The sequence below is a fragment of the Phodopus roborovskii genome, unplaced genomic scaffold, assembly GCF_943737965.1.
Source record: "Phodopus roborovskii unplaced genomic scaffold, PHOROB, whole genome shotgun sequence".
In the NCBI taxonomy this organism is placed as follows: domain Eukaryota; kingdom Metazoa; phylum Chordata; class Mammalia; order Rodentia; family Cricetidae; genus Phodopus; species Phodopus roborovskii.
This window is the reverse complement of record NW_026126461.1, coordinates 106360-122311: the sequence shown is the minus strand read 5'-3', so window position 1 is coordinate 122311 and position 15952 is coordinate 106360. Positions and strand designations below refer to the sequence as shown.

At 45.7% G+C, this 15952-nt stretch overlaps 1 protein-coding gene across 1 annotated transcript; it reads right to left on the bottom strand.

Annotated features, from left to right (window-relative positions):
• Window positions 1–5342: 5342 nt before the first annotated feature.
• On the bottom strand, window positions 5343–13799 carry Spata3 (spermatogenesis associated 3). Its single transcript, XM_051190653.1, has 3 exons — window positions 12959–13799; window positions 7388–7553; window positions 5343–5457 (listed from the first exon to the last, which is right to left on the bottom strand). Exons 1-3 carry the CDS (start codon window positions 13257–13259, stop codon window positions 5343–5345), a joined length of 582 nt encoding a protein of 193 aa, XP_051046610.1. The 5' UTR covers window positions 13260–13799.
• Window positions 13800–15952: the final 2153 nt, after the last annotated feature.

Sequence of the window (15952 nt, the reverse complement as noted above, 5' to 3'; positions counted from 1 at the left end):
AAGCTATAAAGGCCTGAGTGTGTCTGGTAGCCAACTATGGAAGGACACAAATGCGGGGACAGATGATGCAAGTGTTGTGTGGCCTTGTGTCCTTGTACGCTGTCTCCAGGGACAAGACTGTTTACCCTTCCTGGGGTGGGGTCATCTCATAGTAATAGCAGAAAGTATGCTCTGTTTTCAGGTAGATCAGAGAGGTCAAAAAGCTATTTCCCAATGGGGTTCAGCTGAAAAGAATCCTTATGCAGAGTGGCATGCTATGAGCCCCTGAGTAAACATGACCCATTATTCACCTGATTCCCTCCACAATCAACCCATTTCACCTTCCTCTGAATTTCCACCATCTCCGTACCACATGATTGTCTTAACCATGACTATAAAACCACTCACCGCTAAACATTTATGAGCTGTGAGATTTATCCTTAATAAACATCAATAAATAACAAATTATTTATCCTTAATAAAGAATCTAAACAGTGAGTCAGTAGAAATGTGTTGTGTTGTTCAGTAGAGTACCACGCACTGGTTCATTAAATGACTTGGCAGTGTGGAGCCTCCAGAATGCTCACAGTCCCGGAGGAGGAGGCTTAAGCTGGTACAAACACTTTAGAAAATTTCTACCCGGCAATTTCTTTTCTAGGTATTTAAAGAAATGAAAACTTTGCTTTTATTTAAAAAAATTAAACAATCATATTAGCTTTATTTATGAATCCTAACCTGAAAAATAACCTTAATCAGTAGCAGATGAATGGAGAAATAGACTGACACTTAGAAATAAAAAGAGAACAATGGCTACATATAGGGCTGACACATAAATTCAAAACATCATGTTGAATAAAAGCAGCCAGACAAGAGAACCCATGATGGCTGAGTCCATTTATTTTGGTTCCTAGACAGGCATGCGGTCCAAATCTTCCCATCAGTCAATGCCTCAGGGATAGGGTAATAGGTCGTTAATAGAGAGGTGCTGTGGGCAGTGTCTTTGAGACAGGGGGAAGGAGGCGAAGGGGGTTTGGGGACAACAGTATGTTCACGGGGAACATAAGGTGATTTGGTTCCTAGCGGCTCATGGTCCCACCTGGAGTCCTTGGTCAGGAATTTAAAGTAAATGATTGTCTAGAATGTACAAGGCCCTGGGTTTGAGCTCTAGAAGTGCATCAACTGTGCATGGTGGCTATGCCTGTAGTATGTATGCCTTCACTGATGAGGTGAAGGAAGTATTGGTTTAAGGACTCCTCGGGGAATGTGGTCCCCTCCACATGGGGAATTTAGGATGCATGAGGCCTGGGAGACATGGCCAGCTTGGGAGACCTGAGGTATCGAGACGGATCGAGAAGATGAAAGAGCAAGAGGGCAACTATAGTGAGCCCGGCTTGTGTGGGTGAGCAGCTCCAAGTATAGCTAGCTGCATAAGCCTGCACAGCCTGTGTGCTGGGCAGAGGACCATGTTTAACCAGGGTCTAGGCTTTGCCAGGTTGTCATTTACACCAAAAGGGGTTCTAGTCAATATACCAGGGAAATGAGTTTGTCTCCTGTTATAGGAGTCAGGCCTTGCAGACATGGTGGCCACTGGGTCTCTGATATTTGTGGGTTTCTTCATCTCAAACTGTAGCACAGGGAAGAAACACGATCCTCCCATGTCCCTTATGCGTTCTTCAATTGCCTGACTTTTCAGAGAAGGCTTTATAGGTTCAGGGAAGGAATCCACAGATGACCACATCTGTTCCCTGGACATTTCCCTCAGCTAGTGGTGTTTGCTGGGATCATTTTAAGATCCCAGTAACTGACTAGCCTGACCTATTCCACCCAGTTCTTATCTACTGCTACAGAAAGATCAGTCCCCTGTCTCATCAGAGACAGGCTGGCTAGATCCCCCTCCCACACCCACACACTTGGCCAACTCTTAGGGAAACAGCAGGCTCTTTCCCCACCCTTAGCTGCCCTATAATACTTGGGTACAGTGTTCCCTGACATCTACTCTTCTCCAAATGAGGTTTCCTTCTCCAAATGAGGACAGAAGTATAGCCATCTCTCTCCCAGGAGGCCTCCAGCAATAGTAGACGGCAGTAGCTGTTCAGTACTTAGTTTCCTCTTGGGTGGGATTACTCTGATGGTGTGTATTGCCATCTCCCAGGGTGGCACCAACAGGGTCTGGCTCCAGTTGCCTTCAGAGCACTGTCCCCAGTGCTGTCCATCTCCTTTCCTTGTAATACCTGCCTCTTCTGGGAGTATTTTCTGGGATTTCTGTAGACTAAGATTCTACCCTGACTGTTTTAAGGGGTAGAAGGAAAAGCCCACCCAGCACTGGCCAGAAGTAGCCACAAGTTGCAAGCAGGTCAGGACCCCATCACAAATGATGCCAAGAGGGGCCATTTCCTAGAGATAGCCCTGCTGGGTTCAGGGTCCTTGCCTTGCCTTCCAGAAAACAGACTTTTTTTTAACCTTACCCCTACTGTCCCTACTAATTGGTCTGAGGTGCAACTGACTAGTTAAATTAGGCATTGCACTGATCCTTGCTATTCTTGCTTTTAGAGCAAAAAAAGTGATGGCTGCATTGTTGGATGTGTGCAGAGTGGGACTCTACCTGAGGAGAGGCCAAGACCAAGAATGGTAGCTTCCTATTCCAGCTAAAAGCATCCTAAAGGCACTTACCTCCCCAACTGTGTGCTGGATCCAACTTTAATATTTCTGAGTAAAACACACTGAAGACAGATTTCTTTCTTGGTGTGGCAGCACTCACCTGCAACCCTAGCATTCTGCAGGCTCTGGTAGGAGGATTATAAGTTTAAGGCTAGCCTGGGCTAACCTAAAAAATAAAATAAAATGAAGAAAAGAGGCAAGGTATTTTCTCTCTATTTATTTTGGTGACAAGTGAGATCCTTTGATGGAAACTGGATCTGTAATGGAAGATAAACAAGGAAATGACAGGGCCATTAGCTTAATTAACCCCTTGTCACCTACCTCAACAACTTTCCACTTTTACAGTCTTACCTGTGAGTGTTCAATAGCTAAATGCTTTTTTGTTTTGTTTTTGTGGTTTTTTTGAGACAGGGTTTCTCTGTGTAGCTTTGGAGGTTGTCCTGGAACTTGCTCTGTAGACCAGGCTGGCCTCTAACTCACAAAGATCCCACCTGCCTCTGCCTCCCAAGTGCTGGGGTTAAAGGCGTGCATCACTGATGCCTGGTGCTAAATGCTTTTTGTAAAAAAGTAAATTATCTTAGAATTCAAATTCCTTTTATTCTTCTCCTCCTTTCCTCTTCTTCCTCCTCCCCTTTCCATCTTCTTTCTTTCCTCCCTCTCTTTCTCAACATCCACTGTCTGTCTCTGCATGTGTGTACTGATTGACACATATATGTATGAAAGCCAGATGTCAACATGTTGTGTCTTCCTCAATTGCTCTCCACCTTATTTTTGAGACCAGGTGCAGTCTTTCACTGAACCTAGAGATCACTGGTTGGCTAGACTGGCTTCCCAGAGAACCCCCAAGGGTCTTCCTGCTTCTACCTCTCCAGTAGTGGGGTTACACTGCTGGGTCAGGCTTTTTACATCGGTGCTGGGGATCTGAGCTCAGGTCCTCATGCTTGCCAGGCAAGTACTTCATTGACTGAGACATCTCTCCATCAGCAGTTTTTAAAACTCAATCTTTCTAGCAAGAGAGTTCTGCTGGCATTATCTTCACTTAATGGGAAGAAAATGTGATGTCAGAACCTGCCCCAGGCTCCAGGCACCGGATACCAAAGGGACATCTAACCCTAAGCATGCATGTTTGCAGAATCCATACTTCCAAGCAGTTCTCGATGCTACAGGAATCTCATAGATGAAATTCTTGCATCCTTCAGGTGCGCAGTGTCACTGTCTACCCCTCTGGGTGGTGGCCCTGCACAGGGCACCTCTGAATGTCTTTGAATCTTCATGACCCTTGTCTTCAGAGGGAGCTGTTACTTTCCACTAGAGATGACACTGGCCGAGAAGTTAAGAACATGCCTCTAACACCAAGTCCAAGTGGCCGGGTCTAGATTAGAGATCGTCAGTTAACTCCAAAGCCAGCTTCTTCTTGAGCAACATGTTGCTACGACAACAAGACACAACAGCCACCAGCTAGCTCCTACAAACACCTCCTCGCTCTGCAAGTGCGAGGAGAGGGAAGTCAAGGCTCCTAAGTGCTGTGGTTTGTCTAGGAATCAGGGTGGTTTGATACTATTCCTTGGATGACTCTTGAATAGACAGCAGGAGCTCCAGCAAAGACGTTGCACCCTCACTGGAGTCATTTGCAGGGTTTGGATATTTATATATTTTAAGCATTGATCCACAGACCTGTGCTTGACCACGCTCATCACCTGTCCACTCCCATGGAAGATAGAGAGCTACGGGGTAAGCTGAAATGTCTCTTGGCTTTCACTCCCTACCTCAGCATCACTTTTTCAGCATCCACTGAATGAGACCTAGCTGTTGGGATGACTGTGGGCGCACTTGGTGATCACCCCCTCCAGTTCCCTTCTCTGCTGATGCATTGGCTCTTTGAATGGTAGATTTTGGCTAATGATGACCAAGAGCTACCCCTTCCTCCAGTGACTGGCTCTCAGCCTTTTCCACCAAGACCCAGATCTCCTCCCTACACCCATATAGTCACATATCAATCAAGTGACACAGGGGCATGGAGGGGGGAGCCTCGTGTCTCTTGAGGGAGTGGCTCAGTTGCACAGATAACATTCTGGGACTCCACAGATCCACGTTGAGGCTTTCCCTTCTCACTCTTGCCTCCCTGCCCACCTCTGCTTTCTCCTCCTTGAGGAATCGGGGGCACCCAGTCCTGTGTCCGGCTCTACTTCTGGGGCCCAGGGGGTTCAGGTGAAACAGGAGTGGTGACTAAAGACATCCTCATGCAGAGATGGTTCAATATGAGTGAGGAGTGGGAGATATCACACACATTCCAAAGAACCATGTGGGAACAGTCACGGGAGGTGGGCACACCAGGGGAGCTGAGCCACCAAGGAGCGGTCGAGCTGGAGATGATGGGGAGGGTGACCAGCTTTCTTAGATGTGAGAAACCTCTACCCCACCCACCCTACGTCTTCCCATCCAGGACTAGGGAAGCCATAGCAAGTCAGGGGTACATGTGTGAGGTGGCAGGGGCATTGTCATGGACGGTTCTGATAAAAGGTCTCCAGAGAGGCCTCAGAGAGCCATGGCAGCCCATCTTAAGCCAGGAATGAGTTGCCTAGGTCATAAGCTTTCCCTGACAAGCTGAAGGCCTAGTTCCCCTTGAGATATTGCTATCTAGAGAAGGGGGACAAGGTGAGCCTCCTACCTGCCGGACCGGGGCCTGAGGTCCAATTCATAAGGATTCAGCAATGAAGTAGGCAGCTCCCAGGGCTCCCAGGGCCCCCAGAGCCACAGCAACAGTTCCGAGAGCCTGAAGCACGTGAGTTACGGGGAGTACAGTGTTTCCTTGAAGGTTTTCTACAAAGCAAAGCAGAGAGGTGGGGGGGGGGGGTTGGGGAGAAAGGTTTAGTGTCTGTGTACTAGAAGGAGACAGTGTTATTTACAGGGTCCCCTCCTGATATTCCTCCTAAAGGAAGGAAAGAGTGCCCTAATGGGTTCTCCCACCCCTCCCAACAAGTTTCCAACAAGATCCCTGGGGCATGAGGGTGGGCTGGCCTAGGCCCAATGCCTAGAGGGTAGTAGGGTACAAGGGTGGTCTGGACCATGATGTTCCAGGCCGTGTACCAGACACCTCCCACTCAATGTCCTCTTTAAGCTTCACAACAACTTTCTAAGGCATTTCAGAGATTTTTAGATATCAGAAGATTACATATTAGTTACAACCACTACAAAGGCTGGGACAACAAGTGAGTGTACTAGTAAATGCAAAGAAAGCATTCAGGAAACACAGTATCCCGTTTGATAGAAAGTCTAACGTGAATGCCTATTTTAAATCATCTGAGAGACTGCGGAAACAGGGGCTCCCATGGGAAAAGAAAGAAATCCATGCCTCTTTCCCTCACTTTCCTAAGTCTGAACCTTGTTTTGGTTTTTCCTATAGCTTAAAACACCCCTCCTCTTCATCTTAAGTTGTAGCAGACCCTAGGATGCTTTTGGAGCTGGCTCATACACTGGGCACACAATGCTGTGGCCCCTGGCACGCTGCCTTACTCTGAAACTTCCAGAAGCCCTCCTGTACCCAACACTACCTGTTTTGTGTAGAGGTTTCTAAACACGTGCATCTTAGCTAGCTTCCCTCAGCTGAACACATCAGCAGAAGGCAAAGATCTTGTTTAGGTGTCCCTCATAGTACCTCGTATCCTACCAGAGCAGGCTTTGAATTTTTACTCATGGGAACCCAAAGCCCCACTTGGCAGCAGATGAATGAACACATTGTGTGGGCGAGTGGTGGGCAGGCTCTTCCTAGATGGGATTGACTAGATGGTATCTCTGGCTCCAGGCATGTTCTGTTCCCCAGAGCAGCCGTATCTCTCTCCCCCCCTCTCCCTCTCCCTCCCTCACTCTCTCCTCTCTCTCTCTCTCTCTCTCTCTCTCTCTCTCTCTCTCTCTCTCTCTCTCCATTTCAGATCTGCAAGAGAGGGAGCTGGAAAGGGTCAGGAGAGGAGAAGGACGTGACAGTGGCTGAGGTAGGATATGAGACCTCCAAGTGGAAGGACCTCTTCCACGACTTTTTGTGAGGTCTTGAGTACAAGTGGAGCTGCTCATTTGGGTAAAGGACCCTCTCCTAGTCCCAACATATAACCCAGAAGACATCTTCAATCTGTTCTTACCATGGGCAGGGGCTGTCGCATGAGTGACAGTGACTAGATGACATTTCTTCTGGTGTCTTTGTGGAAGAGGAACAGCAGGGCAAAGCGTGGGTGATGCCAAGATGGAGGAGGGGGCTGCTAATAACAGATCAGTCTGGAATATATGGCCCTTATGGATACTCATGGTAACCACATGGCATACTCTGGATGGGGCAGGTATTGCTAGTATTAGCAGAAGGGGCCTATGAGTTATGATCCAGTTTATCAATGAATTCCAGGGATAATTCACATGCAGTGTATTAAGTAGAAGCTCCCTGTGCATGGGATGAATGAAAAAGGGAAGTGAATGGACAACCAATGTGTGATCACAAAGTTTCCGGGTGACTAGAGTTTATAGTGGGCTGGGGAGGGGGTGCTGTTGGAATTGAGGGCTTTGGTGGAAAAGAGAAAAGGTTACTACAAGAGCCTGCCCTCCAAAGCAGAATTGGTTATTTAGTGGAAAAGGCATTCCTTTGGAGAGACCTGTAGTTTTTTTTTGGAGGAGTTTATTATACACACTTGCTAACAAGGTCTGAAGACAGAGCCTGGCCCTGGGAACTACACACTCAAGGCTTTAGCCCTCCCACTCGCTCTGGAACCTGTAGAAGGTGAGAAGGTTTGGGAATTCTCTCCCTGGCATGGCTTCCCGAGGCAGAAGAACATCGAAGATGCGGCTGTGGCACAGCCCCAGACGTCGCCAGCAAGCAGAGCTGCCAGGGCAGGCTGCACAGGAGCAGGAGTGTGGAGCCACACAGGTCAGAGGCACTGCTGGACAGAGAATGAGAGAGGTAAGGGCTGCACCTGGTTCCTGGGGGTAGGACACAGTCTTGAGCTGCAGTGCTAGCAAAGGAAACCCCAGGCTTTTAAAAGGCATTGTCAAAGACTCAAGACAAGACGCAAGATTGAAGGACAAGACAGCAGCTTTCCTATGGCGCCACCCCTTCTCAATCACAAGCGGGGACTAGCCGCTTGGAAGAATAGGTTGGTTCTAGACTGATGTTACTTGGGAAGAATTACAGCAATGAAAACGTGATTGCTTACACCTGTAGAGTGCTTCCTGTCATTATCCATGTCTAATTGTGACAGCAATCCTGTGACATGGAATGCTGCTGGTTTCATTTTTCAGACAAGGGATTAGAGGCTCAAAGAATATAGCAAGCGCATTACAGAGGTGGTCCTCAGCTCAAGCCCCCTAACCTATTTTTTTTTTCTTTTCAAGACAGGGTTTCTCTTTGTAGCCATGACTCACTTGGAACTCACTCTGTAGACCAGGCTGGCCTCTGAGACCCTGCCTTTGGTTCCACAATGCTGCCCCAGGTGTGCAGCACCACTGCCCAGCAAGATCTTTAACTTTTTACTCAGTGAAAATCCTTCTCACAGAACTGGGAGGAAGGGACGCAAGAAGGTGATGGTAATATCCGTGAGAAGCTGCAACAAGAATCCCAGAGTTGGTGCTGCCATGTTTCAGGTGTGTAGTGGGTAGCAGTCCATCCCAAAGACAAACGTCACAGCTTCATTCTTCTAGAAACAGTTCCCCAATTCTATCACTTCTGTGCTCTTCTTGGACATGACTTAGCAACACTGAGAGATTGTATCCTTTGTTTCTGGACAAGCCATTTTTTTTTTTAATGGATAATTCCTACCGAGTTTGACAAGGCTCTGAATACTTCCTGCTTAGACTATCTACAGAACACATGATTTTCTTGGAATGGGGGAAGCAAGGATTCCACAAACAGTATTTTTTTTTTCAGCTTAAAAAGTTGAATTGAGTTATAATTCTCCAGGTTCTTACATTTACTATTAGTGTGCTAGCTGGCTTTAGTGTGTTTGTGAAGTTGTGCAACCATCACAACTATGTAGCTTTGGGACACTTTCATCTCCTGAAGAAGAAACCTCACCTCATCATCATGTATCCTCATTTCTCTCTTCCCTATCCCTGGCAATAGATTACTCTATTCTGGGCATCTTTCAAATGAAATCATATATGTTAACTTTTAGCAGGATTAGCTTCAATCAGACTAATATTTTTAAGGTTTATCTGTGTTATAGCTATCATCAATAAACAGTCATTTTTCTTGACAAGTTGTGTTTCATTGTATTCTGATTATTTTATACCACATTTAGCTTATTCATTCATTTGGTGGACATTGAGTTGTTTCCAGCTTTTAGTTATTATGAAGTGCTGTTAGGACATTCACTGGTATTGTTTGAGCCACAATAACTTGCATTAAAAGGGCTTGGTTTAGAAAGCACCATCATACATTTAAAATTCTTCATCTCCTATTTCCAACCTTACTTCCTGCTCTTTCTCAGATGGGGAAGATTCCTTGAGAAACAACATGAGGTGTTCACTATAACATCAGTGAATGTCAATTCGACTGGACTAGAAAAATGCCAAGATTATCTGTAAAGCACACCTCTGGGTGTGTCTATTAAGGTATTTCTGGAGAAGAATTTGATCTGTGGAAGTTCTGACCTAATGAAAGCGTTAACCCCTTTCATGGATTCACAATATGGCATTATTTGGCCTTGGTAAATGTAGTGAGGTATCCACCACATCTGCACCTGTTGCACTGACTGATCTGGGGTCCTGGAACCCTAGCTCGCTCTCTTGCTTCCTGGTTGGGTTTCAGAGAGCATCTGGGTGGCATCCTTGGAACAGGAACCCACAGTGGTCATCTGTTTCAGGTGTAAGTGATTCCTCCCTGAATAAAAATAATTGGACCTATATTGTGTCCCAGTGAATCTTATTTCCCACTTGATATCTGGTGTCAGAAGTGGGATATGAAACCACTCCTCCATGGGGAGGAGTCCTAATATGGGGTTGAGGGCATCTTTGTGTTTTCTTGCAGGAAGAAAATGAGGCCTGGTGGCTGCCAGATTGTTTGGTGAGATGCATGGAGCAGAGGAAAACCAAATCTGAGACTTCAGGAGTCTGCCCAAGCCAGTTGAGTGAGACCTGCTGAAGCTGTGTTCCTGACCCCTTGATGTCATCGATTCTACAGTCCGAGAAAGAAAAGAAACAGTCCTTTCCAGGTTTCCAGTTTCTCGACAAGCCTGCTGCATTGGTGTCCCAGATCTGTGAATTTTCATCCTGGACCCAGTCAAGGACTGATCTTTCAGCAGTTAACTATATATCTTGGGACACAGAACTCATTTTGCCAGCTTTTCCCTTTGGGAGAAAAAAGAACTAATCTAGGACAATTGAACACTATTATCAATGTGATGTATGACAAAAAACAAAAACAAAACAAAACAAAAACCCTCCAGCATTTGAACAGGACATGAACAAAAGTTTGCAGCTAATATTCAGCATACAAGGACTGTGGTATCTCAAACCTATTTTTGAACTTTACAAGCAGCAGAGCATTGGACTTTAGATAGGGAAAAGGAAAAAGCTCAGAATTGTGGAGTTATTCATACTCTGCCCATCATGAGAACATTTATTGAAATTATGAGAATTGTAACCCAGTTGATTTGTATGTCTAATGTTACTAATTATACTAGAAATATTGACAATTGTAACCTTTGCTATGCTATGTAAGTGTTTATGGATGTAAGAGGTCAGAGCTCATTCTGACAAGATTTTGATGTGATACTTATGGGTCTTTAGATACAATGTGATTAGAAAAGCAAATTTAGACTTTGATAGAGCCAAAGCCATTAGAGACACCCCAGACCAATTTTAAAAGGCCTCTCTTTTTGCAGGAGATTGTGTAGCTGTAAAAATGCATATATTACCTAGCACTGACAAGTTCGCTTGTGAATTCTTGATGAAAAGTTGGTTTAGAGGTGTGTGGCATCGAGCTATGCCCCCCCAACATTCTTTGTTACAGAGGATGATAACCCAGAATGGGAAAGCTCTTCTTTCTTCCAGGCAACCTAAGACAGGTCACACATGACAGAATGTGTGCTCCAAGGACAGCTAAGCACTGGTAGGTTGAAGGAGGCAACCTAAGACAGGTACAGCCATCTGTCCTGTTGCAGAAGCACAGGCATTATTTTATTAATATAAGAAGGGGGAATTGTCGGGACCCAAATATAGGAATCCATTCCATCTTGCCACAAGTTCAGAGAGCTCAAATCACTCCGATTGTCCTTAAGACATTACTTTAAAAGCTACAGGATGCCCTATCTAAGTAACAATAGACTTGGGCCCAGATGGGTTTACACTCACCCTGAAGGCATAGGATAGGTGCAGTTATGGAGTGTCTTTAGGATTAAGGGATGTAATTGCTATTTGCCCTTTATGCAAGATAACAGAAGTCTTCTGCCATTGTACCCACTTTTGGTTAATTACTTAAATTGAGTATGAAATAAACTGAGTGCATTCAGTATGGACTGAATCTGCCCTCTTGACATCACTGATAGCTAGTCTTTCCCTTGTCCACACTCCCTGGCTCAGGAACGGACCTGGGACTGATCGGCTGGTTCTGATTGCGGCCCCACAAACCCATCTGTGACAGGTAAAAAGGTAGGAGGTGGAGCCTAGCAGGAAGACATGCTAGAGGTATGTCTTTGCAGACTATAATTGTCCTTTCTGTACTCCTTTTCTCTGATTCCTGGTTGCTTCATTCTGAGCTGTTTCTTGCCATGATGCTTAGATAGTCTTAAAACTGAGCCAGTGTGAATAATTCATCTTTTCAGTTATTTCAGACATTATGTCAGAGCAATGAGAAAGTTAACAAACATAGTGGGCCACGCACATTTCTTGCTTTGCCCCTTCAATGCCCCACTATCTTCTAAGCAACCACATCAAGATTTGAAAGATTCAGTACAGGCCAGTTTTGCCTTCTACTGATGACACCAGTTCTGAGGCTATCATTGAGAAATGTTTGTCTCCATGGCTGATGTTCACATGTCAAGGCCAGGCAATGGTGTTCTGGAAACTCCTTGGATTTAGAGCCCTCATTTTTTGTGTCCTGTATTTGTTTTCTACTCAGACTGTCTTAGGATTGCTGTGGCCCAGAGAGTGTGGCTTGCTTAAGGACACAGTCATGGCTTGAGGAAAAGTCAAAGAAAGATGTCCTCCTTGAGAGTCTAGCTGGCTTCTTGGAATTGGAAGGTCAGCTGTGCTTAAGGACAAGGATTCAGGAATCAGAATAGACTGAAGTCCCCCTTTCAACAGTACCAAAGGTGTCTCCAGGGTGTGTTGGCTAGTTTGAACCTGGGTTTCCTCATCAATAAAATGGGCAGAGGAATAGTACCTCTCCTGCAGTATTGTCAGATAAGAAGATTAACTTAGATGTCTGAACTTGAGTGCTGGGTACTGAAAGAATGGCCAGTGGTCAGTTTGGTTGGCTCTCTCCATTATCCTTAGCAGTCTGAAGCATCCCAGTTCCCAACTCCACCTGAGCTCCCTTAATACTGTCCAAAGTTTTGCCTCTTTAGCTATCCAAGAAGATGGGGCCAGCCATTTAATTTTAGACAGAGCTGATGGCTACACAGTGTTGTTTGTTTTAGACATTGAGCAGAACTCTTTTTAGTGTCTTCTGTGGGAAAGGATGATGACTTAGTGAATAGAAATACAGGCTGCTTATTTGAAGGAAATATACTAACAATTATAACATTATCTGTGGTTTATCTGAAGTTAGCATTTAGTCAGGAATCCTGTATTTCTGCTATCCTCTCTGTGGGTTCTAGGTCAGACCTCTTGGGACAACAAGAAACAAAAACAAAAGTCTTCTCCCATCTTCCACCTGACAAATAGAAAACCCCAGTTCTCTCAAAAGCTGTCAAGCAGCCATCCTCACTCCCTCACCCCCATCACCCTGGTCTATCTTCTTTGGAACAGCCAGGCCTCTGATGAGAACAGCCAGATTAAAAAATAATAATAATCATAAAGCATATGGCTGCCTGTCTTCTAGAGCGCATTTGCTTTTAATTTCTAGACAGTTGCTAAATGACTCCTAATGACAGACTTTTACCATACAGCCAAGTTAATTACTATTTTTGAATTCATGGCTATTTCCAGTAAGGTCTGGGTCGTATGGAATGACAAAACCCAGGAATACTAGTCTCTCTGGGAGTATCTGCCCTTCATACTTCATAAACATGGCTCTAGGTAACATACTAACCGTACATCATCATCATACAAGAACTCGCCTCTGGTGGCTCTGGGACTCTATCAGCAAGACGGCTAGAACTGATTAAACAGGAAGTCTGCCCACCTGATTTCCTGGACGGACAGGTGGGTTCAATATTTAAAGGTATCAGGCATGGAGTTGAGACACGGCGGTCCGCAGCTGGGAAAACCTGGGGTGAAGGCTGTGGCAGTACAGGTTCAGGGTTAATTAGCTGTGGTGGGGTGGACTCCTGGTAAGGCTGTGGCTGCAAGGGTGGCGAGATGGGGTCTGGACATGATGGCGGGGTTTCTGAGCTGGGCTGCTGTGAGGAATCCGAGCTAGCCTGCGGCGAAGTGGAATCCCTGCGGCGCCTGGAATCAGACTTTTTCTTTTTGACCTTCTTCATGGTGGTCCTTCTAGACTAACACCGCGGAGCTACATGGAGCTGTGGATTCTTAGCTCCCTCCCTAGGGAGGCCGTCTCCCTTATGGGTTTGGCTCTGGTCTTTGACTCTAGCAAGGTCCCACAGACAAGAGTCACCCATACCTCCTGTGAGGTCACAAAAGCCAGGGTGGATCCCATGGCTAGGGCTCTGGCACCGTCTTTGTGGAGCATCTTTTCTTTTCCAGGGCTTCCTGCCAGAACAGGCAGGGGCCAGCAGCTGCCCTATCCCTTCAAGGCCTGATTAAGATAGTCTCTGGGCCTATGACAACTGGATCCCCTTGATTCTGTGACCAGAGCACCCGTTTTGGGCACCTTTCCATTGCATGCTCCTGGATCCGTGTGAGCTATCTTTTATTCGAAGACATCCTGGATGGGACTCTCAGCTCTGTTACTGGTTTCCACATGTCCATCCCCAAACACAAACATCTATGATCGCCATATATTTAGTAAGTTTTAGGGAACTTAACTGAAAATTTGGCTTCTTTTAGCATTTTACCTCCCACACCCCATTGCCTTCTGTCCCCTCTGAAATGCTTCTTCCCTCCTTGTGGGAGGGGACTGTGTTCCTGTGTGTGTGTGTGTCTGAACTTTTATATGAACCCTGGAATTTGGGCAAGAATTCTACCTTAAGCTAGCTCTCAGAAACCTACTAATTTCTCAAACTCATTACATTGGTGAAACAGACTTATTACCTCCCAAGACACTGGTTCGGTCAAATAGACTATGAATCTTCCTTAAAATAAACAATGTGACTTTCATTTTAGGATGGAAGTGTGAAAGGCTAAATGTCACACACTGCAACAGAAAAATGTGCTCCCAGCAAGAGACAGAACTTCCTCCATGACCTAGGTAAGCTGTGTAGGGGAGTAACCTGTCTTATGCAGAGTCCCACAGCTGTTTGGGTGGGGATGGGGATGGGGACACGACACAAGGTCAGGGGAGAGCTAGCAAGCCAAAAATGCCCCACACAAAAGGCAGACCAGTGGTCAGTAGTGAAACGAGAGGCTCTATTTTCAGGCTTCTAGAGTCAGCAAAGACTTTACCAATTATATTACTATTAATTATTATTTTGCTAAAAAGGGTACTGAGGTTCATAGAAGTTATATTACATACATTAAATACCTCTTCACCCCCAGATAATTGTACCACTCAGGAGTAAATTCCAATTAAGGGTTCTGTTTCTTTGTGACTCCTGTAGAAAGTAGGGAATAAGATTATACAGGCTTTGAAGTTAATGAAAGAAAAGAGTTTAAAGTTCCTTGCATGGGAAGATTGAAGAAAAGTATGAAGGTGAAGTTTAGAGCTGGACCCAGTGACACTGGGGTGTGTTTGGTTGGTTTGGAGTAAGGGGGTTGAGTTGACAGGTGAACCCACAAGAAACTGGCAGCTTCCCGAGGGCAAGAGCGATGGACCAGCTGAGGGGATGCCATCCGAATCAGAGAGACTCTAAGTCTGAATGGTGCTCATCTTGGCTAAATCGCCTTTTCAGTCACTGAAAGGCATTGATGGAGGAGCTTAACCTGGTTTAAGCCAGTATTTCAGTCTCATCCCTGATTGATGCTATGCTGTGTGTCATAGGAAGCTCAGCAGCCTCTCTGACCTTGAATGGCCAGCACCCCATCATGGTAATTAAAAACATCTCAGGATGTAGCTAAATAGCCTTAGAGCTTCAAGGAGGTGGTAACATTGTTCCTGGTTGAGAACAACTGTCAGATGATGGCAGGGACATATATGGGTAGAATGTCCTAATAGCCACGAAATAGCTATTCCATTTCATGTAAAGAGGGGGCACAGGGCACAGAGGCTTGTGTTCTTGGTAGATGACAGAATCCAGACTAAGGAGTGTTTCTACCATTAAGAAGAAAATTCATGGTTTGGAAGCTGGGAGAAGTCTTCATGGGAGTTCCCTGCCAAGAGCCACTCTTCTACAGAGCAGTCAGAGTGTGTTTGCCTTGTTCAAGCTTTGTCTTAGCTTTCATTCCCCAACCCCCTAGGTCTAGGCAAGGAAGCCCCAGGTTTCATGCAAACTGTCTGAATTGAAAGCAAGTGAAAGTAATAGGACTGAGCCCAGGGAACAACTCTAGGCAAAGTTGGGGGAACTTTCCCTACTAAGAGGCTGTGGCCAAAGATGAACTAGGTTTTGTAGTCCCTGATGAAAGTCACAATTGGAATGGCCCATCAGTGGGGGCTTTTCTAAGCCAGGAGTGCCGACTATGTGAAACCATCCATGTGAAACATAGCTATGCTAGCAGCTATTTAGGAAAAGAATGAGTTTAAAAGGTTGGGGGATAGACAGGTTACAAGGTCTTGAGAGTGATCATACCCTGCCCCCTCCACTGTCCCTGAGGCTCTGGTCTTTCTTTCAGTGTGCTTTGAACACTAGAATGAGTGTGTCACCATTACCCTGAAGCTCTAGCTTCCCTGTGCTATCGAGCAGTCCTTTATCCTTGCATGTCGTGAGGGAGAATGATAGGTGGAAAGACAGGGAGCTTGGTCACTAGCTGAAGGATGGACAGAGCCCATGTAATGGGGCATTAAGGTTCCTGCCTCAGAACACTAGTCTGAAGGGTTTCTGAAAATAGAAAGTTCTGGAAGTCCATGTTAAGAATCAACTGGTCTAGGACCCTAGGCCACAAACTAGCCCCAGTGCCTCAG

Coding starts and splice junctions, on each gene's coding strand:
- Spata3 (XM_051190653.1), bottom strand. CDS start 13,259: ATGAAGAAGGTCAAAAAGAAAAAGTCTGATTCCAGGCGCCGCAGGGAT. Junction 7,554..12,958: donor CTGTCCGTCCAGGAAATCAG/GTGGGCAGACTT, acceptor TCTGTCCAGCAG/TGCCTCTGACCTGTGTGGCT. Junction 5,458..7,387: donor AACCTTCTCACCTTCTACAG/GTTCCAGAGCGA, acceptor TTTGCTTTGTAG/AAAACCTTCAAGGAAACACT.